Raw genomic sequence first — 27,670 nt, 5'->3', positions numbered from 1 at the left:
TTGGGTAAGACTGGCCCACGCGTCTAAGACAGTCGCGGCGCCATCTGCGAAAGAATAATATGGTGTTATTGATTTAATAGCACTTAAGTAGTCATTTTGCAAAACTTTGAACTTAAATTTAATAAAGCAATAAATTGTCTATAATAATGTGAAAAAAAACATTTAAATCGCTTCAGTCCTTTGGAAGCAGTAAGCAAATTCCTGCAAATATATAGACGATATAATAGATTTTTTTTTTCTTAAAAACTACCAAAAATAATGATAAAAATAAACTTAAAATTTAAAGTTTATTATATTATGCATATTAGGTATATTTTATTTTTTAATTTGATCAATCCGTCTAGTAGTAGTAGGCCTTTAAAGAGAGGTCTATGTCGTAGTTTGGCCTATCCTTTCGCCTTAAGGGTGAACAACCCTTATCCTCCTCCTCCATGCGTCGCTGTCCTCAATGCTGAGGGTCGTGACCCCCTCCACGGATCACCTTATCCCGGACTATATTGCGCCAACGGTTCCGGTTCTCAGCAACGTGGATGGCATCATGCATCTTGCTATTGAGAGTTGTGCGGATTTGATCCGACCAGCGCATCGGACTACGTCCGCGCGGTCTCTTTCCCTGGACTTTGCCGGTGATGACTATCTTCTCGAGATTGTCGCTACTCTTCCGGGCAATATGGCCGAAATACTCAAGGACTCGCTGTAGGCAGATGGTCGAAAGTCTAGTTGATATTTTGAGTTCCTTGAGTATTGACACATTAGTTTTCATAGCTGTCCAGGGAATACGTAACATCCTCCTCCAGCACCACATCTCGAACGCGTCCACACGTTTTCGGTCATTTGCTCTGAGCGTCCATGTTTCGGCTCCATAAAGGAATATGGAGAATATTAGCGTTCGGACAAGCTTCTGCTTGGTATTGTTCCTGATGTTCCTATCTTTCCATATTCCTTTTAGTTGGCCCATGGCGCCCTTGGCCATTCCAATTCTACGACGGATTTCTAAATCACACGAGCCGGTGTTAGAGATGCTGGAGCCCAGGTAATTAAAATGGTCTACTCTTTCGAGGTTCAACGCTCCAGTGAGCTCCAGTTTATTTGTTCGGTCAACCACCATCAGTTTAGTCTTCTCTTTGTTTATCTTTAAGCCCAGTTCACCACTTATGTGTTCCATCCGATCCAGCAAAAGTATCATTTCGGCTTCTGAGGCGGCTAGGAGGGTAGTATCATCTGCGTATCGTAGGTTAGTGATCTTCACTCCACCTACGGTAACACCTCCTTCCCAGCCATCCATTGTGTGCCTTATAATGTGCCATAATTGAACAGAATTGGGGACAGGATGCATCCTTGTCTCACGCCTTTTCCGAATTTAAAGGGTTTTGACAAAGTTGCATCGATTTTTGAAACCCCGTGGCTTTTGCAATACAGGGCTTCAAGAAGGGCGACCAGGTGCAATGGTATCCCTAGTTCTCGCAGAACCTCCCAAAGTTTTCCCCAGTTGACGCAGTCGAAGGCTTTTGTATAGTCGACGAAGCACATGATAAAAGGGGCATCAAACTCGTAAGCCTTCTCAACCAGTTGCCTGACATTCAGAATATGTTCCCGAGTACCTCTGCCCTTCACAAAACCTGCCTGTTCCTCCGGTATCTGCCAGTCTAAGAAGTGTCTGAGGCGACGGTTCAGAATATGGAGTAAGATTTTGCTGGCATGCGATATTAAAGAGAGGGTGCTGTAGTTGTCGCACTTTTTCGTGGACCCTTTCTTATGCAGGGGAATTATGGCAGATTTGGTCCAGTCTTCGGGCCACGTCCCGGTGCGCCAGATGTTATTGCATATCATGTGTAGTGCATCCACGCCTTTGTCACCCAAGGATTGAAGGACTTCAGTAGTTATGCTGTCGAGTCCGGGGGCTTTCCTCGGCTTGAGCAACTTCAGCGCGGCTGTGACTTCTGTGCGAAGGATGTCTGGTTCTAGGTCGATCGAGGTCCAGTTCGTATGCCACGAATTTGTACAAGTGCCTTCGGGATTACTGTATAGCTCTTCACAATAACCCCTCCAACGTTCAGCTATTTTATCCAGTTCATGAAGAACATGTCCGTCAGCGTCTTCTATGAGCCAAGTTTTTGGTTTGAACTGTTTAGTTAGCAAACGGACTTTCTTGAAAAGGTCTGCCGTTTGAACCTTCGTCGAATGTTTCTCAATCTCTTTGCAGATGTTCTCTATGTAATTGTTTTTGTCTGACCGACATCGTGCGTCAATGGTTTTGCAGAGGATTGAGTAAGCGTGGCATTATCGGGGCTTTGAAGTCCGTTCATTTTTAGATGTTTCCTCTGTTGTATGAGATCCCACGTAGGTTGCGAGATGTAACTTTTTGCCTTTCTGTCCGGTCTTCTGACTAACCTCACCTCATCTAGAGCTGCGTTAATGTGATTTTTCAGCTTCGTCCATTGTGAGTTAGAGTCATCTTCTAATGAGGGAGGTTCATTTGTGAGTTTTATCTCAGTCGAGTTTTGAAAGGCTAACTGCTCTGAGATCTCGAGATAGGCCGGCTTCGTTTGTGGACCTCTGCGTCTTTTCATACGGAGGGCAAACTCCGTGACTAGCAAATTGTGGTCCGAGCCGCATTCCGCTCCTGGAAATGTCTTGGTGTTTTTGACAGACGACCTCCAGCGACAGCTAACTAGTATGTAGTCAATTTGGTTGCGATGTCGGTCGCCTGGGGACTTTCATGTGTAGAGTCTTCTAGGATGGTGCTGAAAGTTTGTGTTCAGTATGGTGAGGTTCCTTTCTACACAGAAGCTTAGAAGCCTTTCTCCCCGCTCATTTCTTTCGCCAATGCCATATTTGCCCACGTGCTGACGGATGTGATCATCAACGGCAGTGTTTCCAACTTTGGCATTGAAATCTCCAAGTATGAGGGTGATTTCCCGGTTTGGAATTTTGTTCAGAGTTTCTTCTAGCAATCCATAGAATCTTTCGATGTCATCATCTGAAGCTTGTGCCGTTGGTGCGTAAACCTGGACAATGTGTAGATTGCAAGGTTTGCAATTCAGCTTCAGAGTTATGATTCTTTCAAAGACTGGATTGTACCCGAGAACGGACTTATTGATATTGGGAGGAACTAGGATGCCGACGCCATGGGTGCTCTCTGATTCAGCTCCAGAAAAGTAGAATGTGTTGCCGGTTGTTGTGGAAAAATGACCATTTCCACGAATGTGTGTTTCACTGATGCCTAAGATGCTTAAATGGTGGCATTCCATTTCTTTTTCCACGATGCTAAGCTTGCCTGTTTTGATTAAGCCTCTTACGTTCCAGGCTCCAATACGATGGTGTGCGCGTATTGGGATCTTATTCGAGGTTTGTTCGCCAGAGACATTTCTCCCTTCTGAGGCCTGGCGAATCACCTCATGGGGAGCTTCGGTAGTCCATTTCACACTAGCCAGCCCGGATACTGGATAGCGCCGAGCGTTAGTCGGGTCGCATGACAAATCGCTATCTTTCAGTTGTACATCCATTGTGTGGGGGGTTTTCTTGGGAAATGTTCAAGTGGTGGGTTCCCGTGTCCTTCCACTTTCAGACTTTTAGACGTCATTTAACTCCTCTCGGCTCCTGTAGCCGCTTCGCGCGATAGGTGTGAGCGAAGTTGTCGGGTTACTTGCCGCCGCCCGATAATCGGCGTTGACGGTTTTACGGACGGGTATAGTCTCTCCCTGACCAACCCTCCTCCTTTTGCATCCGGGCTTGGGACCGGCAATGGCGGAGTTATCACTTAGGGGTACCCTTATCACTTAGGGGTATGAAAACTAGATAGTAGCAGATTCTCTGACTCGGAGGAGTATGGTAACTAACATTGTGACATGAGAATTTTATATATAAGATTATTTGTAATTAATAATGCAAGTTTTTAGTTCAAATCATTTTCTTTATTTACAGATTAATAAAAGTTTATTGGTATCCGTATAAAGTAATCAATAAGAATACTGATAAGAAATTTATAAATTACTTATGAGGGATAGAAATATCTCATAATTATGGCAGGAGAAGCTGATGATATTGATGGAGCTATCCTTAGTATAGTGGCAGTGAACATATTCTGTCATGATCGCTATGAGATACAATTTGATAAGAAAGTGAGCTTTGTTGTGGGTTTAAACGGCAGCGGCAAGAGTGCACTCATTACTGCCCTTGTGGTAGGGTTTGGAGGTACGGCCGCTATCACCGATAGAGGAAAAAAGTTAAGTGGTGAGTACTTTGTTGGGCTATTTTTGAAGAATGTGTATAAAATATTAAAATATTCAAACACTTCTTCATGCATTTTCTAAACTAAAAAAGTGATTAAAAATTATATTTGTACACATCTTCGAGAAATAAGATTTTATCCATGGATTAAAGAACTCTAAGCCTGCTTAAAAATGTTTCATAACTGGCTGATCTCAGTCATGACTCCATACCAAACACGTCCCTTTGTAATTTTTAATAATGTAATTTTATTTAAGATATTATTAAGAGAGGTGCAACATCTGCTTCAGTGGAAATTAAGATAAAAAATAGTAGTCCTGCCGCATATAAACATGGAGTCTTTGGAGATTCCATCACTGTCGTGCACAACTTCTCCATCACTAGCTCTTCATATAAAGTGAAGTCACACACAGGTAAATACTTCATTAAGGCTAATTGTACTTTTCGAAAAAGTATATTGTTCACATTACAGCTGGCAGGGACTTTTGTAATTTATGGGGCTGCCACTGTGGTTCCTTTGCTTGCTCTATAAACTGTTAAGTGCTGGTGATTTGTTGTTTTGAGAATGTTACATAATTATATTTATTCAGGTCAAAATACATATTCAGCATTACAAAAGCTTATATTTTAAGCATATATTTTAGCAAAGCATTTTAGGTAGGATTGAAAGTTGTAGAACCCTTTGCAATTCGACTCCGGCGTCACCACTACCACACCTATTTCTACCTAATAATGGCAGTGTTAAACGCTGCTTCCATGGCTGAACTCAGGTAGTAATCTGTTTCTATCTGGGGTTGATTGCAGGTGTCCATGGGCTGCAGTCGGTAATTACCGTCAGACAAAAAAAGGATTCCTGGCATGGTTTATTTAAAAATGTGTTATTTATGAGCAACAATTCTAAATAACTGGTATAAAAAAAAATAGCTAATTTGTAAATTAAAATGATTAGCTGATAAAATAAAAGCCTTTTATTTGTTTTGCATATAATAGTATATATTTTTTGGCACAGGCTGCTAGAATCATCGCTACACCACTGTAATCAATCAATAATTATGATGGATGGATGGATTGGATGGTTGTAAACCTGTAAATTAATTATATTATTTATTACAGGGCAAGTGATATCAACGAAATTTAAAGATGTACGTGAAATAGTGGCTCATCACAATATCCAAATTGATAATCCGATATCTGTGCTGACCCAAGAACAAGCAAAGACTTTCCTAAACCAAGATAAGGTGGTCTTGTATAAATTTTTTAGGAAAGCCACTAATTTTGATGACACTGAAAATAATTACAAAAAGACCTTAGAATTATGTAACAGAGCAAAGAGTATTTGGAAAATAAAAAATGATGTATGTATCACATAATTTATAGATTACCTATATGTATTTATGTTGATTTATGATATATTTGCAGTAAGTCATAACTTTCAAATTTATTTAATTCTTACATTTTAGCGATTTAATCATGACTGTGGATAAAATATAAATTATCAGGTAATATCAGGACAATGATGCCACACTATGAGATTCGCTCATGATAAAAAAATAATTTCAACAAATCTTCAGGCAACAAATCGGGTATGCATTGCAGGCTTCCAAGGTATATGAGGAACAATACAATGAGTGGAAAGCCATATATGACCGGATGAAGTCGCAGTCGGAGCTCCAGGAGCTGGAGAAGCAGCTGGAAAACGAATATTATTGGAGCAAGGTGACAGAGCTGGAAACGGCGGTTTCGGAGGCGGAGCAGCTGGTGCAGCGCTACCAGGACGAGTACGACAAGCTGGAGCGCGAGCGCGACGCGCTGCCCGACGGCGACACGGACGCCTTCGAGTTAGTTGCTATTACTTAAGTTATACATATTTTTAGCGCCGGAGAGGTCATTTTAAAAAAGAATCAGATGTCGTATCAATCCCGACACTGATATTTGGACTATAAATATAGGATGTCAAAGATACACAATGTGGTTAAACGCATTCCCAAAAATTGATATGTGTATGTGTGTTGCTTCCTTCATACTTTTTGCTAGCCTGGTGTGGCCGTAGCTTTCGTATCCAAATTACTACGCGAACTCAAATACTCGTATTCAAATTAATAATACGAATGACTTTCGGCTATTTTGTGACGTCATAGCCGCTGTTTCGAATTGTTTAGGTACAGTTAGCAAAAAAGTAATTCAATTTAAAAAAGTATTTATTTAAAAAAATACAAGTTCCTACTTTGAATCAGAATTCAACTCTTCAACTCTACTCATTTTGTCATTTTCAAAAAAGTCATCATCATCGTCATCAGTGCTGCTGATGACAAGTGCTGCTGATGATATGTGCGTTGGTGGTGATTAAGAATATTTAATATGTTTTTGCCTAACATGTATTTATAATTAAGCTGAAGTTCTTATCATGGTCTTCAAACATCTCCCTTTGCCAGTATTCTTCTTCTATTTGTTTAACATGATTAATTACTTTCTGCCAATCGGTTTTGGTAATTAACTGGATTGCCTCTAGAATCAGTTTCTCAATTTGGCTTTATAATTGTTGAACATTTTTCTCTGCCACCAACGTTTAACCAAATGCCAGATATACTCTATTGGATTTAGATCGCAATTGTAGGGTGGCAGCCTCAAAACTTCAAAACCATGAGAGTTAAAAATATTATCAATAACATAGTCTTTTGGTGGTTTATACTTTTTTATAATTTCATATAATTCTGCTTTTGTAAAATATTCTTCACATAGTATATTTTTTTCTCGGAGCCATGACTGCATTTCTTCTTTTTTTATAGCCTTGTTTAGGGGTTTCGATGCTTCAATGCTGTGGTATGGGGCGTTGTTGTAATAAAAATACGTTACTCGTAATAATTATAGTTAATAAAAAAGAAATTATGAATATTCACGTATATATTTTTTTTTATTGTAGAAATAATTAAAGTTAATTATTTAGTTTTTTTTTGCAAACCTTACATTTAGATAAGAAATTTCATTTGAGTGTCATTTTTATTCCTATTCCCATTCTTTTATCGAATAGTACTACACAAATTAATAAAATACTATATTTTTATAGATAATTATTTATGAATATTATGTAGCAAGTATTATGAAATATAAATTTACTAGTAACTAACGCGCTAGTAATTAACGCGCTTCGCACGGGTATAATAGACTAAATGTCTATATTTTTTTCGTAGTGAATTATCAGCTTTTTGAAGGTGGTAGAACCCATATATTCATCCCGCAAAATGTTATACTCATAGGATCTTCTAAACTATAAGTCGATTTACATGCTATAAAGAACAAATTTTATCTACATTAAACGCTTGATTTTTTGGAACAATTTATTTTGATAAGGAATAATATTATATAAACAGTCCCATATCAAAATTTTGAAGCTCCGTTTCCATCACCAACTTCGGCGCCAGTCCTGCACTCACTCGAAGTCGGTGCATAAACTGGATGCAATAAGACATCTGTAGGATCTAAACTTGCGCAATACGCACATATCGAGCCCACGTCGTGAATCTGGTAAAGTGCAAATGACAGCCGTAACTTGGATTCGCGCGATGGTCGCTCCTTCCGGACGAGCTGTAAGCGGGTGACGCGTTCAGGTCGGGGCGCGCGGAGCTGGAGCGGGCGGCGGCGGAGCGGCGCGCGCTGGAGGCGCAGCTGGAGGAGCGGCGCGCGGCGCAGCGCGGGGCGGCCGACAGCGCGCGCGACGCCGCCGCGGCCGCGCACCGCCTGCGCGCGCGCCTCGCCGCCGAGCGGACCAAGTGCGACACCCTGCGCACCGAGATACAGAACATCAAGTAACGATTATCTTTTTTAACAATTTTTTTTAATTCTATTAATACATCAGAATACGTCGCTAAGTAATTTGCAACCGGTGTCGGTCGGTTTATTAAATTTTTTTAGAAAATATAGTTTTTTTTTTATTATAAGTTTATCACAGTTAAAACGTACAAAGTTGCGGCTTCGCAGATACGTAAAGTACGCGATGTAAATGTGAATCGAATTTAACATAATGTGGCGTGGGCGTGCGGTCGCAGGAGCGGCGCGGGCGGCGCGGGTGCAGCGGCGGCGGCGGAGCGCGCGGCGGCGGCGGAGCGCGCGGCGGCCGAGGCGGGCGCGCGCCGCCGCACGCAGGACCACGCCGCCGAGCAGGCGCGCGCCGACCTCGAGCGCGGTAAGGACCACCTCGACGAAGCCGCCGCGCACCTGGACACCTGCAACGCCGAACTAGGTACGGACCCTAGCCTCCGCTTTCCGCGTCGTAACATTTACTCTTTTTTATTTTTTATACGTTTGCACAATTAGGCGATGTTTTATGTACATGTCGATATTTTACGATGAAACGCCTGACGGTGTGGGGTGTGGGCAGAGCGAGTGCGTGGGCAGCTGGTAGCGCTGCGGGCGCGGCAGCGCGCGGGCGGCGGCGCGCGCGCGGCGTTCGGGCCGCGCATGGAGCGCCTGTGCGAGCGAGTGGCCGCCGCGCGCGACTCATTCAGCGAGCCTCCCCGCGGGCCCGTCGGTGAGTATCCGGTGATCGTTTACTTTTATCTGCACACACTTTTAGATACATACATACGCACGCGTTTAGATATATTTTGAAAGGTGATATAACCACTTGCCTGCTTGTTTCGACCTTGACTATTTGTAGTGTTAAAAAGTGTCGGTGGAAGGGTATTGCCGGCATGTTGGCTCCTCTGATTATAAAATATGAATGCTAACATTGTATACTATTATTGTTGTTGTTAATTTCCGGTTTGCATGGTAATTTTTTGCCGCGTACGTGCAAAATGTTGAATGAACTTCCTCCTGAGGATTTCCCTGCGCGCTATGACATGGGGCTCTTCAAGAGGGGTGCAAAAAGAGCTTTCTTACAAAGCCAGCTATGCATAGGCGACTACTCTGGTGTTGCAAATGTCTATAGGCGACGGTGACTGCTTTCCACCAGGTAGCCCGTCTGCCTTATCGTCAGGTATAATTATAAAAAAAACCTAATTTTAAAGGTGAATATAGTGTCGTGAAAAATATCAATATTGATGTTCTTAGCTGATAATCGGCTGTACTCAGCGCATACACGTGATTTTTTTTTAATTCACCTGTTTACACTTATTTATTATTATTTGAGCGTTATTCAAGTTTAAACATTTTTATTTTTTCCTAATTTTACTTGTGCACGTTTGTTCGGTGGGGTCGTCGATATATGTCTGGGAAAGGGACTCAATGGGGCCACGTGTAGTAGGTCACCTCGAGCAATAACAAACAGTGAAATTCTAATGTAACATTTTTTCGATTTAGGGTCATACCTGTCTTTGGTAGACAATATATGGGGCAGTGCGCTTGAGCACATTATCGGGCACAAGTTTATGAACACTTTCTGCGTCAACAACGCCCAGGACTCTAGGAGATTGTTTGAAATCATCGGAGAGGTAAAAAATATATATTTATTGATGTCTATTAGACATACAAATAAAACTTATTCTTTATTATATTGGATACAGGATAACAGTTTTAATTATATAACATAACATAACATAACTAACATGTTGAGAATAGTCTAAGTTCGGAGCTTGTATATATGCAAGATGTTGAGAAAACTTCGAGTAGCTTCCTATGAAATGTTTTTAAAACAAGTTATCACAGCACATTTAACCACAACGACGGTATTTAAGTATTTACTATTAAGACATGTTTGAGCACGTACGATGATATCGGATTTTTTTTATAATATAGGAGTAACAGACGAGTGTGCAGTCCACCGGATGGTAAGTGGTTACTGCCGCCCATGGACATCCATAATCAACCCTAGATATGTTTAGATATTCCTACTCGAGGTCGGACACAGATGCGCCGCTACCCCCGAAGACTATATGTATGTCTCCCTTATCACACCTTTCAAACCAGAACACAGCAGCGCTTCACAATGCTGTTATGAGGTAGATATAGGCGTGGCGGAGGTGCCGCCGGAGTCGAACGTTCAAACTTACAGGCATAGATTAGTAAAGATTACTCATTCCTAACAAGAAAATGTAACCAGTTTTGACAATTGAAATTGTCACTGTCATCTATTTTTGTGTTTCATCATCATCATCATCATCATCAACCCATTACTGTCCCACTGATGGGGACGGGTCTTCTCTCAGAATGAGAAGGATTTGGCCATAGTCCACCGCGCTGGCCAAGTGCGTATTGGTAGACTTCACATACCTTTAAGATTTTTTATAAATCTCTCAGGTATGCAGGTTTCCTCACGATGTTTTCCTTCACCGTTTAAGCAAGTGATAATTAATTTCTAATACGCACATACATTTGAAAATCAGAGGTGCGTGCCTGGGATTTGAACCACGGACCCCTCGATCAAGAGGCCGCGTTTCTTAACCACTAGGCTATCACTGCAATTTTCGTGTTTGAAAAATATGAAAAAATGTAGTTTTTAGATCATTAGGAATGGAACGATATTTTTCCGCACATTTTCTTCGATTTCGTTTCTTAACTGCGCATGTCGGCATTGTTCCGCGTAAATTACACCATGACAGCAGTTAAACGGCTGAAAGAATCGTCAGCCGTTTAAGTCATTTAATGTCTTCCTTCAAGGCGGTGAGATATGTATAGTGATCGATGCTCGCAGGTGTTCCAGTCGGACAAGCCGGGCGTGGCGACGAGCCGCTTCCTGCGCGCGGCGCACGACGTGTCGCGGTCGCGCGCGCGCGCGCCGGGCGGCGTCACCGCGCTGGACGCGCTGCGCGTCGCCGACCCCGTCGTCGCCAACTTCCTCATCGACAACTGCGCGCTCGAGACCATCCTGCTCGTGCCCGATGAGGGTCGGTGCACCCCAACCCTTTGTGCCCATTTGGACAAATTAAATTAAATATATGTCATATAAATATATTTTCTGTCCTACGTCATGGAGGTATACGCGCTTCCAATGACCGTGCCATGTAGTCATAAAGTCATTTGGTCCGCGTTGTTTATAAAACCTAGTTGTAATCTAAAATTATATGACGTTGCCGATGTCATAAGCAATGTTATTCTGCTTTACTTTTTATTGTATGTGATTCTTGTCATACGGTAGAGACGGCGAAGCAGCTGACGTGCAGAGAGGAGAGTGTGCCGCGCGGCCTGAAGCGCGTTGTGACGCAGGAGTGCGTGGACTACTACCCTGCGCCCAACTACCGCTCCTACTGGAGCCGCGCCCGCCCCGTCAGCTACCTGCACCAGGATCTCGCCGGACAGATCAAGTGAGCGTCCATCCTTGTTATTTTGTATATAAATAGGATAAGACAGAATATATTATTTTTTTTAGTTTAGTAGGTTTTGATAATAAAAAAATTAAAACTGACATTATCAACGGTCATCGGATGGTCGACTAAAAATTTTGACCATCGCGAAAAATAGTCCTCTCATTTGAACATCAACTGCACCGTCGATATCGACACGGGCTCGGGATGATACAACTTTGATAATAAGAGTTCGCAACGAGCTCGACCGACAAGATAAACTTTTCGTCGGACCACTCGTCCGAATCGATTCGCCCATTGCAAACATTTTTACCGGCGATTCACGTGGAATCGTAACTCTGTTAGTTCACCCCAACCGTCACCGAGCCGATACAGATAATTAATGACAGCGCCGAAGTAGCGTACATATATTTACTATGGCTGTTTGTCCACTGCACCGTCACCGAGCCGATACCGAGAACGAGATTATTTCGGGCCGATTGTAATTATGTCGTGACGGCGATAGTTTGTCCACTGGGACCGATACCGGCGGTTTATTTTTTTCAAGCTGCTATAGTAAATGTATGTACTTCGGCGCCGTCATTAATAATCGGTATCGGATCGGTATCGGTGGTCGGTGGACAAACAGCGTATAGCAGCTTGTCCACCGCACGCTCGTCGCCCGAGCACCGTCATTCCGGCCGCCGAGCATCGGCACCGAGATTTTGACGGGTCGATGTGCCGGCAATATAAAACATTTTGGAACTTGTCCATACACTGCCGTCACACGCGTGGCAGCTGGAACAAAATAAACCGCCGATATCGGTCGCGGTTGACAAACTATCGCCGTCACATATTAAACATATTAAAATCGGCCCCAAAATAATCTCGGTATCGGCTCGGTGACTGTGCGGTGGACGAACGAGCTAACGGAGCGGAACTCGCGTCTCGCAGGGCGTTGCAGGACGACGAGGAGGCGGCGCGCGAGGCGGCGGCGGCGGCGCGCACGCGGCTGGAGGCGGGCGCGCGGGCGGTGCGCGCGGCCGAGGCGCGGCTGCGCGACGAGGAGCGCTCGCAGCGCGCGCTGCGCGAGGCGGCGCGCGCGGCCGACGCCGAGCTGGCCGCCGCGCGCGACGCCCTCGCCGCGCACCAGGCGCCCACCGAGCAAGCTCTCGTAAGCTCTCCGCTGACTGTTCCGTGAAATACCGAACGCCCGGCGCGGATGTGCCTTGTGCCCGCGCGTGTAGTGGCGACCTACGTCCGGTCGATCCGTGCTCTGTCAGCGGCGAGGACGCCGCGTGTTCCACGTCTGCACTGTCGAGTGTTCAGTATTTCAGAAAACTTAATATAATACGCTTCCTGAGTTGTTAGAAAACAAATCATACATAAAAATGTTATCTATTGGCAGCATCGAAATTACGTACGTGGAACTAGCAAGTTACCCATTGAACATTTTATACGAATGTAATATGTAGTAAAGTAAAATGGTACATAAAAATATATAAAATGGGTGGTACAAAGTGAAACACGACACACATGTGTCGAAATACGACACGACCTATGTAGTATTGTTATACGATAATATAACTAAGAAAATAAGTTGTTACACTTACATTTAGTAGCCAAATTCATGCTGTTCATTTTATTTGTATGTTTGCATATCATTTCTCATTTGTCCCAAACGTTCGAGAACAAGACAAGGTTAACCACATCTTTACAGATAATGCAAATATTTAATGCAATATTTTCATAGGAGGAGGAGTTAAAAATATCGGAGCAGACGGTAAAGCAACTAAAGGAGAAGCTCGACGGGAGCGAGGAGGCCCGGCAGGAGTGCGAGCGGCAGCGGGACGAGCTCGACCGGGACGTGGCCGCGCTCGAAGAGAGCCTGCGTAAAGTCAAACAGACTTGTAAGACCTTCTCGGTGAGATAAATTACTTTTATTCAAGCTTACTTTAGAATGGCGTGTGTTCCGAGATTAAATCATTGCTTAATCTCGGTTTAGATCGACCGTTTCTAAATTCACGAGGACCTTTTTTTTTTTGTTTACGAGGGGGAAACCTTCAAAAGGTACCCTATACCGTGGGAGTGACACGGGGTTATGTGGGATTATTACCGCACTAAAATCCCTCCCGGTGGCCATCTTCGGCGTCGCGTTGAGAGCTCCAGGATCTCCAGCGAACTGGAGTCCTCTAAGCTCGCTGTCCCATCGGGTTCCTCCCAGGTGAGCACAAGCTCGCCACATCCTCCGGCGTGTATAACGGCATGCGGCCACACGACAGGCAAGGGATACCGTAGCCCTATTCTGGTTCCGGAACTATAGGGATAAAGTCACGAGGACCTTCCAGATTTATCTAAAACGAGAGTATCAGCAACGAATGTTCGGTGCGTGTCGGCAGGAGCTGGCGCAGCAGGAGCAGCTGCGGCGCGAGCGCGCGGCGGCGGCGCGCGGCGCGCTGGCGCGGCGGCTGGCGGCGCTGCGGCCCGACGTGGCGCGCGCGCGGGCGCAGCGGGACGAGCGCGCCGCCGCCGTGGCCGCGCGCGCCCGCGACACCGAGCAGCTCTGCCCGCGCATCCCCACCACACGGTACGCTCCGACTTGGGTTCCATTTTGTGAACCGTATCTTTACCATGAATTTTTACGTTTTAACAAGTATGACCGTTTTGGTACTTGTTTACGTATTTGCGCATATGATTTCCGATCAGCGCACCTAGCGGATTGTATCAGAACTATAGTGTCCGTGACGTAACATTAAATGTCTAAATTGACAAAATGGCACTTTATGTTTTGTCTCACTTCTTTGCGAACATGAGAGAGAAACAAAAAGTTAATCGTCGCTTGAGCACTTACTTATTGTTACGTTTACTCCATAGATATATTATACTAATAGATTGGCAATCCGAAAGAGTCAGAGCATAGTATACGCGTGTGTTAGAGCGAGATAGACAGGCGAGACCATTCACGTATAGGCTATCAGCCTGTATCAGCCTGACGTTTGTTATCGTAAAAATAAATCTCGCTTATTTTTAAAGATTTCTAATCAAAAACAGTTAAAACAGTGCTTAGTAAAAGTGTTTGGCCACGGTTACGTGTGCTGTACCTGGATTTAACACATCCAAGAAAGGAAACCCACAAAAATACTCATTTCACATGTAAGTACTACATTAATTGTTTAGCTGTTTAAATGCAATATTTTACACTTATCACGAAAGTGTTATATACCAAAAGATAGGAAAAATCTTCGAATTTTATCACATAAACACTAGAAATGCACAGAAATACAAATAAAAAAATTAACAAATACGTGAATAGTTGCTATTTCTTGTCAAATTTTTGGTGTTGCTTATTGACAATATCAATAAAAAAATATCGATATTTCTAATTCTAAAGTATATAGTTTAAATAGGTTGCGTGCAACTTATATAAAATCTTATCCGACCTCACCTTTTATTATTGTGGGATTTATATTTTTTGGGTGATTTTATCTATGTAAATTTTGATAGCGTCTTTTTAAACTTATTTTTATTTAAGTTATATCATAAGCCAATCTATACTAACATTATAAAAAACTAAAGTTTGTAATTTTGTTTGTTTATTTGTAAGGGCTAATTTTCGGAAATACTGAACCGATCATGAAAATTATTTAACAGTCAGAAAGTTACACTATTCAGGAGTACTATTGGCTATATTTTATTATGATTGAACAAAAAGTTCAATAACCTTATGAGTAACGTTCATAGTTTTTTTTTAAGCCCCTTACACCTGTGAAAAGATATGAAAACTCCATAAACTGCATCAATTTATTATACAGGTAGCAAGCAACTACTACAATTTGTTTCATAGCTACATATCTGCGCGCATTGATGTTTTTCTTTATTTTATTTATTGGCGGTCTTCACCAGTATAATTTCTTGTCTTTAGCGATTGTATCCTCTTTAAGTCACTAACTGAACAAACTAATAAACAAATTTGTTATTGATATCTTTATTTAATCGATATCGATACATTATTAGCAGTAACACTAGCGATGCACACTTTGGCATTTCACACACACATAAACAATCAGTTTTTAGTCTCGCTTGACGTTTCATATTGCCAATCTACCCTACGTCAGTAGGATAATATATCTATGGTTTACTCAGTCTACTGAAGCATACGGAACTGAATAATGGATTGAATAAACATAACGTAAAATTGTGAGATGTTTTGAAAACTCATGGTATGAGTACTGCCTCTCTTTAACCGCTTCTTAAACGTTTCTCCTTTATGAGAACAGTTTATAATCGAACGATTTGGTCTGATCGATTTGAAAACAATATTTGTTATATATTCCATATACAAATATGTATGTATATACACCAATTTAAACAATATCTTCATATATCATGTTTACTTCAAAGCTCATGTCACTCCATAAGCTTCCATAGCATAATACAGGTAGGGAAATATAGACACTAGCCACGTAAGAGCTAACAAAACGGACGTGCAAGTCGACCCACCGAGGGCCATTGCAGTAAATGCATTGTGAAAATTTGAACTGTCTATCTATCAGGTTCAATAGATAACGCGAAAAACGTCGAAATTTTTTTATCTTTTTTACGCGCTTTTTACAGCTTGACCTGTATGTATGTAATGGAATTTGAACTCGATTTTTATCCACTTGAACTATGGATTTAAAATTTTGAAAACTTTTCAAGGATCAACCATAAAAGGGTTCCACCACCTTCAAAAATTCTATTACGGTTCCGGAGATACAGCCCGATGACAGACGGCTAGACGGCCAGACGGCCAGACGTACAGACAGCCAGACTGACAGACAGCGAAGTCTTTGTAATAGAGTTCCATTTGTACCCTTTGGGTACAGAACCTTTAAAATAAAAAATACTAGCTGACTCGGCAAACGTTTCCATATAAATAAAAAAATGTTAAAGGTGAACAACCCTTATCACTTAGGGGTATGAAAAATAGATAGTAGCCGATTCTCAGACTTACTGAATATCCATATGAAATTTGGTAAAAACGGTAAAGCCGTTTCGGAGGAGGACGGTAACTAACACTGTGACACGAGAATTTGATATATAAGTTTAACGGGAGAGCGTTACGGTGCGTCAGGTCGAGCCAGGAGGTGCTGGAGCAGCTGCAAGGCGTGTGCAGCGAGCAGCGGCGGCGCGGCGTGCTGCACTCGCGCGAGCACGTCACCGAGCGCCTGCGCGACGCGCAGCGCCGCCACCGCGCCGCGCGGCGCGCCCTCGCCAAGGTCGACAGGCTCATCCAAGAGGTGAGCGCTCATGTCGCAGGAAATATGGAACAGGATGGAAACTCCCTACGGAGCGTTCGAAACGGTACCCTCGCGCGAGCATGCGCATCGACGAGGCCCCTGAGCGGTCTCCGCAGTGCCGCGGGAGCGAGTGTCGCATCGAAACGAGTGGTCGCGTTGCTATTTATTTCCGCAATCTTTTTAAAAATGCCACTAGCGTATTGCGACGTGCCAATGGAACCCTTGAACTCCTCCACTCTGTGCGACGCGTTGCGAACCTCCGGTTTGACCGAGATATTTCGGGAAGGCCCCGAGGAACAAATATAGTATGTTCAAAATGTCAAATTTTGCAGGAGAGCCTGCCTGACCAACATTTCGTAGTTGCAATATTTCACTACACAATAGGCTATTTGACACTATCGAAAATATGCTACAAATCGTGGTCGTTATCGCAGCGAAAATACAATCATTTTTTGAATTTTTCTGTACGACAGGAACGCTCTGTGATTGGTTACTGATGGCCACGTGATGGGTAGTACACTTGTCGTCTATACGCGTGTGACGTCACTCGAATCATATGGCTTCCGCCATTACAATGACAGCGTTTTAAGCGCGCGTCTTAGAATTTTAACTTTTAACCTTACTTTTTATTGAAAATACTGCATATTTTCCGGAAATATTAATATGGTGTGTTTATTATGTCACAAGGAATGGTATAAAGAAAAATCAAAATTCAGTCAAATAGCCTATTGTCTGATTATTTGTATTATTTCTCGATCTACTAACTACGTCTTTCGATTGCAGATTGACAATACGGCAAAATCACACTTGAAAAGGTGTTTAAAAATGCAGACAGACATTGTGCGCGAAGTAGAGACATCCTTTACGAGTATCCAAATGTTGCGGGGGGGGAGGCTTCGGTAATTGTTATTTTGTAACTGTTATTTATAAATTAATCTATTAAATTAAGTCACTTGTAATATATTGAGCATGTCGGGCAGTTGTTTGCTTAAACTCTTGCTCATGTGCGAAGCGCATGCTACATCATCATTGGATGCGTAAAACGTTATTTCGAATAGAGTGAATTCTATAGCGGGGGTCCTTTTTATCTTTTTTATAGATTGTTCTGTCATTCATTTTTTATGCAATATTAGATGTTCGTGGAATATAGATAACTTCAATCATTTTCCACCTTTATGAAATAATATCGAGATAGCTGGATCGCTCGGGCCAGGAGAAATAATGTAGGTGAAGAAAACATCGTAGGATGGTATATTTTAGACGAGAGTAGAGTGGGTTCCGTGTGTTGCAGCGCGAGACGCGCGGCGTGCTGCGCGTGGACCTGGCGCTGGGCACCGTCAGCCTGAAGCAGGCGGGCGTCAACATGTCCGGCGGCGAGCAGTCCTTCGCCACCATCGCCTTCTTCATGGCGCTGTGGGAGTGCATCGAGGTGCCTTTTTTCTTCCTCGACGAGTTCGATGTCTTCCTGGTGAGTGCCGAATGAGACCCTCGTTTCGAAAGACGTGAAGGTTGCCGGTCCCGGTCGATCGAATTTTCTTCCTCTTCCGAAATATTCTACCCGTGTCATTTTCTCGCGGTATGTGTATCAGAAAATAATAATTGCTCGCGTTGAGGGTTGAGGAATACGAATAAAGAAATATACATTTAATAATTCGATTTGTGAAATCTACCTATCCGCATTTGACTAGCGTGATACACTAAGGACTTTCTCATGCTGGGAGAAGGACCCGTGTGTAACACTAACGAAATGACGTTGAATATATTTTTTATAATATAAGAGTAGCAGACGAGCATGCAGTCCACCTGCTAAGACTTAGCAGCTAAGAGGCTACTGCCGCCCATGGACATATTTAATCAACCCCAAATAGGATTAGATATTCCTACCTGAGGTCGGCCACAGATGCGCCGTTTCCCCTGAGAACTAAATTGGAACGCCTCGGCAAACTACCCTTACCCCACGCTTCTATCCAGAACACAGCAGCGCTTAACACTGTTGTTGAGGCAGAAATAGGTGTTGCGTGGTGCCGCCGGAGTCGAACTACACTAGGTTCTACTTTCAAAATTTAATTTAATTGATAAATAATAATATCTACTTCGTGAAAAATTATTATTATTATCCTTTTTCACAGTAATTGACGAAAAGTACTAGTAGTCATCATCATCATCAACCCATTACTGTCCCACTGTTGGGCATGGGTCTCCTCTCCGAACGACAAGAATTAGCCCATAGTCCACCGCGCTGCCCAAGTGCGAATTGGTAGACTTCACATACCTTTGAAAAGCTTTTTTTTTTAAGTTTTCTGAGGTATGCAGGTTTCCTGGCGATGTTTTCCTTAACCGTTTAACCTTTTCACAGCCACAGTACAAAACAAACAAATATGCCACAAAGATTTATTGTAAACAATACTCTGCAAAAATAGGGATGTGACCATAACCATACGATGTAAATATAAATATAAGATTGATAACTTTATCTTTCAGATTCGCTTGTTTTATTTTAAAATAACTTACATTGTCACAAAAAATTGTCGAATTGACATAATTTTAATTCAAATAGCCTAAAAATTTGACCCAAATATTACCTACCAGAGTTCATACTCGATTGAAAATTTTATAGAAGTGGCGCATCTCTAGTTCCCTTATGACGTCACGCGTTGTCGGGATAAGCCGACATTGGCGTTCCGAAACCACTCGTCAGCGCCAAGAAAACGATAAACAATAGAAAAGCTATTGTGTCACGCCGGCTGGCCTTGAGCGGTCACCTAATATTAGTGCTGCGAAAAGTAAATTGCGTATTTTATCGATATTTATTTATTTATTGAATTATTGAAATTATTCCTTATACTTAAGATATTAAAACATTTTTGTAAGCACTTAAAATTTAATGAACTATTAGAATAGTTCCTACCTATATACCATATACTTACTTACTTACTGTTGGTAGTGTAGGATATGTATATTTAAAAAAAACAAGCACTTATTTGGTAAAAGTACTCAAAAACAGCGTAATTTATATACCTTATTTTATTTTTCTATTGGGTATATTATATTTAGGTAAGTACGCTTAAAAGGGCAGTGCTATACGAAATAAAAAACCGGCTTTGTTAAATAAAAAAATGTAATAAAAAATATGCATTTGTTTTTTCAGTCTTTAAAATAATGTACCTACCATTAAAAAACACGATAAAATCAAATCTTTATGTCTAACAATTAAAATCACAGATCAATAATTGAATAATCACAGCATAAATTAAACATTTAATAAATTTATTTGTGGTAATCTTGGAAACACGGCGCTGCACACAAATTAACGTTACATATTGCACATGAATACCGTGTTTCTTTCCGTTTTTTTGTCTGTGCGCACAGTTTGCACCGCTGATATTTGGCGTTTAAGTTAGGCAAATGCTCGGCCGCATTACCGGGAAGTTTCCTCAAAGGATTGCCAATTTTGCTGCGTATGGTGCTTGAGGGCCTATTGAGCATTTGCTCGTTATTAAATTTTTCTATGAGCTGACGCACGAGGCACAACTGAAAATTAGCAAAAGATGCTTTTGGTTTATTTTGTGAATGCCTATAGCAATAAAAAGCATTCAATAAGTGCATATCGACCACGTGAAAAAACAACTTTTTATACCATTTGACTGTTTTTCTTATGCACTGCAAGGAACTCAACATCATGTCGGCTGTGTCAACAGTACCCATATTCTGGCAATAATCTAAAACAGCCATAGGTTTCATGACTGGTAAACCAGTATTTCTATTTTCTTTTAGGGACGGTGCCATGTTAGATTTGTGAATTGTACTTAGTATAAAAATATCTTTTTTGTCTTTCCACTTTAATGCCATTAAAGGTTCACGGGACTTGGAAACAACTTCCCCTCGTGCTAATTTTTGTTTTAATGGTGGCATTCCAGACCTATTTGGTTTTACTGTCCCACAGGCATATATTTTATTAGAATATAAATATTCTAATAATTTTGGGCTGGTGTACCAGTTGTCTATGTATAAATGTCTCTTTGAGCCTACAAAATCTCTCAGGAGAGTAGTCACCACTGCTCCGCCAACTCCTAAGTTCGCAGGGTCTGTTATATCTGTGTTCGCCCCACAGTAAACGATAAAATCGACTATGATGCCAGTTTTAACGTCACAAAGGACGAAGAGCTTAATTCCAAATCGGTTCCTTTTATTGGGTAAGTATTGTTTGATACTGAGCCGACCCTTAAACGGCACTATGCTCTCGTCTATACATAAATTTTTGTACGGTGTCATCAGACCTTTGTACTTCTCCTTGGCATGATTTAAAACGGGTTCTATTTTATTGAGGCACGAATGCGTCAAAGATACGTTCGGGTTTGAAAAATGCATCATTCCTAATATGGTACAATATCTATTTCTGGACATCAAATTGCCAAATATTGGAGCGACCAACAACGGATCAGTCGACCAGTGTTCTTCTATTCGAAGATGTTTGTTCCTCGTCATCAGCATGGTGATTGCAAAAAATATATATAATTCCGGCACAGTCACGTCGTACCATCTCTTCAGTCTGGAATAGACCCTTAAGTCCGTGTTAAGGACGAAAAAGTTGTGAAATCTGTTTGTCTCCTGAACAATAAGATTTACCAAATCGGAGTCCATAAAATACAGAAAGTAGTCCACCTCTTTTGAATTTTCTTTTAAATCTGTATCCATATTTATTCCCGCCGAGAAGTCATCAAAGGGCTCGACTCTGGGTTCAAAACTAGTTGAAGACCAAGTAGAATCCACTACTTCGTTGACTATAGTTTGAGTCGTTCCGGAAACATCTTCATTGTCTGTATCTTCCGATGACTGCAAATATAATAAATATAAATTATTAGAAAAATGGGCCATGTTAGATGTACTTTTAAATACGTTTTTTGGGTATCAATATACCGATTTTAGTGGGCAACTCTACCTTGTCAGTTTTATAATTTATTTTTTTGTTTATTTCAGGGTATTTACAGGTTATGTTTTAAATATTACTCCCCTTATTCTTAAAAATTAAAAAAGCTTTGTAAGCCTTATTTACCTACAAAATTTTTCATTGACAAGACTCGTTCTTGTCAATGAAAAATTTTGGCAAGCTAAAAGAAGACAAAACATATTATTATTTAAGCTATAACAGGCGTATAAAACGTTAATTTAAATTTAAATTTCTATCTGTTTTCTATCTGAATGTTCTATTCTGTGGGAACAATAATGATATATCTAAATTTAAAATTGAAATCTTAATATCGGAAATCTATATTGTTTTTATCGTAATTGGGTACTTGACACTAATAACAATAAAATATGAAATATGTTAGATATGATAGCTTATAAGTAAACATAAATTATGCAGTATTTTGTTTATTTTTTAATACGTTCTAAGTATTTTAATTTTTAAAAAGAAATTTTCGATTTTTTATCTGTGGATTTTAAATCCCAAAACGGCGACAGTGCTGCCTCAAATGTCATGTGACGTCACTACATCGAAACCAAACAAGACTGAAGTATGTGTAGCGTCGAAGTTTATTTCTATATTTTCAATGTGTTGACGTCACGCTACGAAATGACACTTGACCGCCTGTTTTGGCGTAACGTTCCGTTTACCGTAATAAAAATATGTTTTTTATTAATAAATAGCCCTTTTTTCGAAAAATGATCAATGAAAGGCATATATAATACGTATATGAATTCATTAAAACAGTTTCCCAAAAAGTGTCAAGTAGCCAATTCTTCGTAAATTGTAAATCTTATCGTAATTTTTATAAACTAGATGGAAACCCAGCTTCGCTCGGGTGAAATGTGACACATATAATACACAATCTTTTACAAAATGTAGTTAGATACATATTTCTGAAGTTATCGGTTCTCAAGAAAAATGAGGCAAGGCATTTAATTCGTACAGCATCGTGCATTGCGTGTAATAATTACAATAAATTAAAATTGCAAAAGTTTTTAAATAAATAATTTTATTTAAAATCAATCTTCAAAACAAAGTAACATACATTAACAAAATAAAGACTAACATACAAAATTCTGAACGCACCTATGCCTTTCGATAGAATGTCATCAATATGGCGACTGCGATTTGTCTGCACTATTAGAATTTAACAAAATATTCGACAATTCGAATTTTGCGGATATATGTTGTCGACTCGAAATTTTTATTTTTTTATGTATAATATTTCAGGTAAGGTTTTAATCGAGTCTACCGTACCCCTTGACGAAATTATTAATATAGATAGATAAGGGGGAATTCCCCCTATTTTTGATAGTTTTGACATTTAATTTTTAATCTATAGTTTTGCTCTCTACCAGAGTTGGTACCCCTGCGTCTCGTAGTACTGTTAGGTTTAAAAATTAGATACAAATTAGTTGTGGCTCTTATGAAACTTTTTAATTATTTAATTATGAGGTAAGTACATAACAACTAAGCAATATAATTACTTTAGCACCTATTCAAAATACAAATGCCCCTTTTAACATAATGTACCTACTAATCAAGTACGTAATTATTTAATTTCAGCAAACTAGTTAATATTGCGTTGGGCTTGGCGGCAGCGTACTGGGCTGTATTAAATATAATGGATTTATGGAAAACAAAAAAAATACCTAAACCGTAAGTAACACAAACAAAATATAATTCCTGCGGCGGCTTCTTTGATATAGCTTTTCAACCAAGCCAAAATGCCGCCGCAAAGCTTTATCTTTTATGGTCGTTAGTACCTACACGTAATTACGTTATCTTATATTTTCGTGCTTGCACCTTTGGTCTTTTTACAACTGCAAACGGCAATTGCACGTGCAGACATTGCGTTGATTATTATTAGATGTTTGGTTTTTCACAGAACCTGCCAAGAGTAAATAATAATATGATAGGTACTTAGTGATTTATGTTTTTTTACGTGGTAACGAATCGACTCCACTTATCCTTGGATAAAGTTATCAGTTAAAAATATGTATAGTAGATACTCGAACGAAGTATTAGAGAAAAAAATTGTAATAAGTGCAACCTACAAACCTACATGGCTCTATTTGATTACGTGTTTTGATTTTAGGAAAACATCGCGGAAAAAAATGGTGCCAGTTATGCCGTCACCGTCACCACGACCACCGTCAAGCCCAATTTATATTCCTTTGCCAGATTCTGACTGGCCTAGGAGGAAAAGGGCTGAGCAGAAGTATTTAAATATGAGAACAGAACGGCGGGACCGTGCCTATCCTTTGTAGGCACGGTCCCGACAAATAAATAAATGAACTGAGAATACTTACACCTGTTTAATTTATTCTTATCCAAAAGTACCTAACTGATAGAATACCTATGTATTTAAGACTTATTGATCATTTAATTACTAGAGACACGCCTATCACGTACACGTACACATACCACGCGGGCGAAGCCGCGGGCAGAAGCAAGTACTTATAATAAAATTCAAATGGCAAAATTTCAGTATATTGAATATATTTTGAAAAATTTTAATTGAGGTTAGACTTTGTTATCGATAAAAAACGAAAACATTTTTTTTTATTTATTGTCTGTCTGTCGGTCTGCCTGTCTGATCGATAAAACCGCGTAAACTCGTGAACGAACTTTATTGTCACTTGGTAAAGTTATTACTCGTAGACCCGAGATGATTCTAGGATACTTCTATATGGTTCTAGGATAATGTGAGGGTACTCTTAGGATAGAGGATGAAAGTTAAATGCTGACATTATAATGCATTAAATGCTGACTTATTTTACAATAGGTACTTTTCAATATGTGTCGGGGTTGTTGTTAAATTACAAATTACGTTAAAAGGGCACTAAGATTGTTAACCAAATAAGTCAAGTTTGTTGAAACCGAAAATACGTACGAATATTAACGAAGACTTCATTTACAAATAATAATTAGTGTTAATTAGTAATTCTTAAAAGTTAAAGAATCTTTATCAAAGACTGGACTACTAATTTAATTGATACTTGGTACATGATTATTAGAATTTGACACTTACCTGAAGGTCTTCTTCATTTATTTCAATTTCCTCCAAGTTCGCAGTTTCATTTTCGGTTCCTTGTAAAATTTTTAAAAGTTCATCAGTGTCCATTTCACTATCACTATTCATTTTTTTCTTTTACCAAATGAGTCACTTCACTAGCGCGTATCTGACGTCACGGTTTGTCGTGTAATACCGACGACGGCTTGCAATGCACTGCACTGTGCTGATAACACGATTGCATTTAGTGTGGGGTAAGATAGCAATTTTGCCATTATCGATAATGTTTATGTATCTAGCTGCTGTCTGTATTTTATGAATTATTCCTAATAAAAGTTTGTTGTTTTTATTTAAATATATGTCAGATCTTTCAGAGTTGTTAATGAATTGGCAATTATTTCTAAAAATCATAGAAGCGATGAAATATTAAAAAATATCTTACGTGCATGTTCTACATCACTAGCTGTCGGCATAACACGGCAATGGCGCTACCGGCATAGACTTTGTGATCAGTTTGCGATGATCGTTACTTTGTTTTATTTTTTATTTCATATAAATGACGAATGGGAAAAGTGTAACCAATATACTAAATAAACATTGGTTGACAAGGTATAGGTGATAAAAATATAGCGAAAAATATTTCATTAATAGTTTTATTTTTGCATAACGTTTGTGTCGGCACTACCCGACATTGGCGTTTGAACGTCCAAAACAATTTGTCGGGTATAGCCGACTGTGGCTGTGAAAGGGTTAAGCAAGTGATAATTAATTTATAATACACACATAAATTTCAAAAATCAGATGTGCCCGGGATTTGAACCTCGGACCCCCCGATCAAGAGGCCGAGTTCCTTAACCACTAGGCTATCACCGCCACAGTACTAGTAGTACTGCAGGCAAAACATTTCATATTATTAAAATAATTTGTGCGTGTGTGTGTTTCTGTTAGCGTGTGTATAAAGCTAATTATTCTTTTTGACGTCAAATAAACATAAATAATAATAATGCGAAAAACGCCGAAATTCTCGTTTGACGACCCCGATTTATTTCCAAGCTTTTTATTTTTATTATTATTTTGTTATAGCGGCCACCGTTATACATATTCTGAAAAAAAAACCAAGTGTATCTATTACGGTCCAATAAATAGAGCCTATAGTAATAAGATTTCATTTTCACCCTTTGGGTAAGGAACCTTAAAAATGTGCATTTCGTGTAAGTTATTCAGTCAATTTCTGACAATAATTTAGTACATTAAATGTTTCTAGGACAAGGTGTCGCGCTCGCAAGCGATAAATCTTCTGCTGACGCTCGCGGAAATGAAGGCCAGCAACCGCCAGTTTGTGTTCTTCACGCCGCAAGACCTATTAGGAATCACAGCAAACGATCGCGTCAGCATATTTAGGTGAATATGAATTATACTGTAGATATTAACTTCTAAAATATACAGTAACAGAAGATGTGAAAACTCAATTCGCGTATAAGTCACTCATCATTTCGCCTTTTATTAAATAACCATATTTCACAAGAATAAACAGTACTTCATTCCGATACTGGCAAAATCTAACCATGACTGCTTATATATGTAGCTGCAATACACTGAATTAATTTATATCATAAGAATGTAAGTTTGTTTGTACATTGAATACATTCATAGTTCGTATTTTGACTTAACATTTAGTCTTTATTTCCTTCCAATCGATCTACTCAAAGGTTATTATTTGAAGACACAGAATTTACTTTAATTTTACATGACGTGTAAATGGTGGATTAACCGTTTTGAGCTGTGAGGTTGATAGAAGGCGTTATAAAGTAAAAGTAGTTCTGAGAATTTTAGGGGATATACCAGGGTTTTCAGGCCTGGGTCAGGATTGTATATTCGATTGCGGCAGTAGACTGGTGTTCATTGTACACTAATGGCAATTCACTTCTCTACCTGTATGTGTAATATTTCATAGGCAAAATAAGCGACACGTGGAATGAAATTTCTCCTGAGCGCTTTGACAACAATGGCAATGGCATTCAAAATAGATGCAAAAAGAGCTCTCTCCCAAAGCCGGCGGTGGATTGAATGTACCTCTTGCATTGCAATCTTCCACGGGCGACGGTGATTTCCTTCCATTAAAAGCTTGTTTGTCTTACAATGTTATAAGATAAACCAAAAGACGTTTAAACTTCTTTTGGTTTATCTAGTTATAAAAAGACATCTCTTTCTTTGTATTGTTACAAATATCCATAAACAGATCTTCAAGTGAGAAACAATATTTTTCAATTACAATTTGCATAACATGTATTTTTTTGGTTGCAGATTGTCAGCTCCGCGTGAGTAGAATAAATAAATGCGTAAGCTAAGCTTTTCAACTACAAAATGTTCTTTTTTTATTTTTGTATAATCGTAATAATGATTTCGTTTGCACCATTTGAGATATAGTGTCAATTGTTTATATAAATAAATAACTTAAAAATGCATTATAACACCATTTATTTAATACTATCGCCATGACATTCAAATGTACACATGTATACATAATGTGACCAAAGTCAATGCATATTTATTGCACAAGGGACGACATAACGGGTACATTTATGGCCTACTTCTGACAGTTTGAGATCACACACACCTCACACACTGGAATACAGCTGAAATTATATCTACCGTCTAATTAGTTTTTATATTAGTTTCAAATAAATTGATATAAAAATAACTTATACTAGAGCACTTTATTAACTATGAATAGGGTTAAATTATTTTTATATAAAGTAACAAAAAATCTAAGTCTTATTTATAAGGCGAAGTGTTCGCCTTAGGAGATAAGCGTAATCGTTCCGACTTAATTCTAAAAAGTAAGGAAGTAAGCGACACCCGGCTACAGTTGTGAAGGTAATAAGACAACATGTCCCTTGCTTTAACAGACAGCCACATTCTAGCTTCTTATTTATTGTTTATTTTAAATTATATTAAT

General features: G+C 39.9%; 1 protein-coding gene across 1 annotated transcript; it reads left to right on the top strand.

The window, feature by feature from the left end:
- Nucleotides 1-3,528: 3,528 nt before the first annotated feature.
- SMC6 (Structural maintenance of chromosomes 6) lies at nucleotides 3,529-27,176 on the top strand. Its single transcript, XM_073081267.1, has 20 exons — nucleotides 3,529-3,831; nucleotides 3,925-4,233; nucleotides 4,488-4,643; nucleotides 5,344-5,585; nucleotides 5,827-6,068; nucleotides 7,836-8,033; nucleotides 8,274-8,467; nucleotides 8,606-8,755; nucleotides 9,529-9,659; nucleotides 10,859-11,051; nucleotides 11,303-11,468; nucleotides 12,402-12,621; nucleotides 13,201-13,371; nucleotides 13,847-14,034; nucleotides 16,561-16,726; nucleotides 17,510-17,625; nucleotides 17,739-17,763; nucleotides 18,018-18,194; nucleotides 25,976-26,112; nucleotides 27,016-27,176. Exons 2-20 carry the CDS (start codon nucleotides 4,023-4,025, stop codon nucleotides 27,035-27,037), a joined length of 3,105 nt encoding a protein of 1,034 aa, XP_072937368.1. The 5' UTR covers nucleotides 3,529-3,831; nucleotides 3,925-4,022; the 3' UTR covers nucleotides 27,038-27,176.
- The last annotated feature ends 494 nt before the right edge of the window (nucleotides 27,177-27,670 follow it).

Source organism: Epargyreus clarus, unplaced genomic scaffold (assembly GCF_041222505.1).
Source record: "Epargyreus clarus isolate Ecla_fem2 unplaced genomic scaffold, WU_Ecla_fem_2.2 ptg000003l, whole genome shotgun sequence".
NCBI classification, from domain to species: domain Eukaryota; kingdom Metazoa; phylum Arthropoda; class Insecta; order Lepidoptera; family Hesperiidae; genus Epargyreus; species Epargyreus clarus.
This window is presented reverse-complemented; position numbering and strand designations above follow the sequence as displayed.

Coding starts and splice junctions, on each gene's coding strand:
- SMC6 (XM_073081267.1), top strand. CDS start 4,023: ATGGCAGGAGAAGCTGATGATATTGATGGAGCTATCCTTAGTATAGTG. Junction 9,660..10,858: donor TGTTTGAAATCATCGGAGAG/GTAAAAAATATA, acceptor CGATGCTCGCAG/GTGTTCCAGTCGGACAAGCC. Junction 11,469..12,401: donor GATCTCGCCGGACAGATCAA/GTGAGCGTCCAT, acceptor CGCGTCTCGCAG/GGCGTTGCAGGACGACGAGG.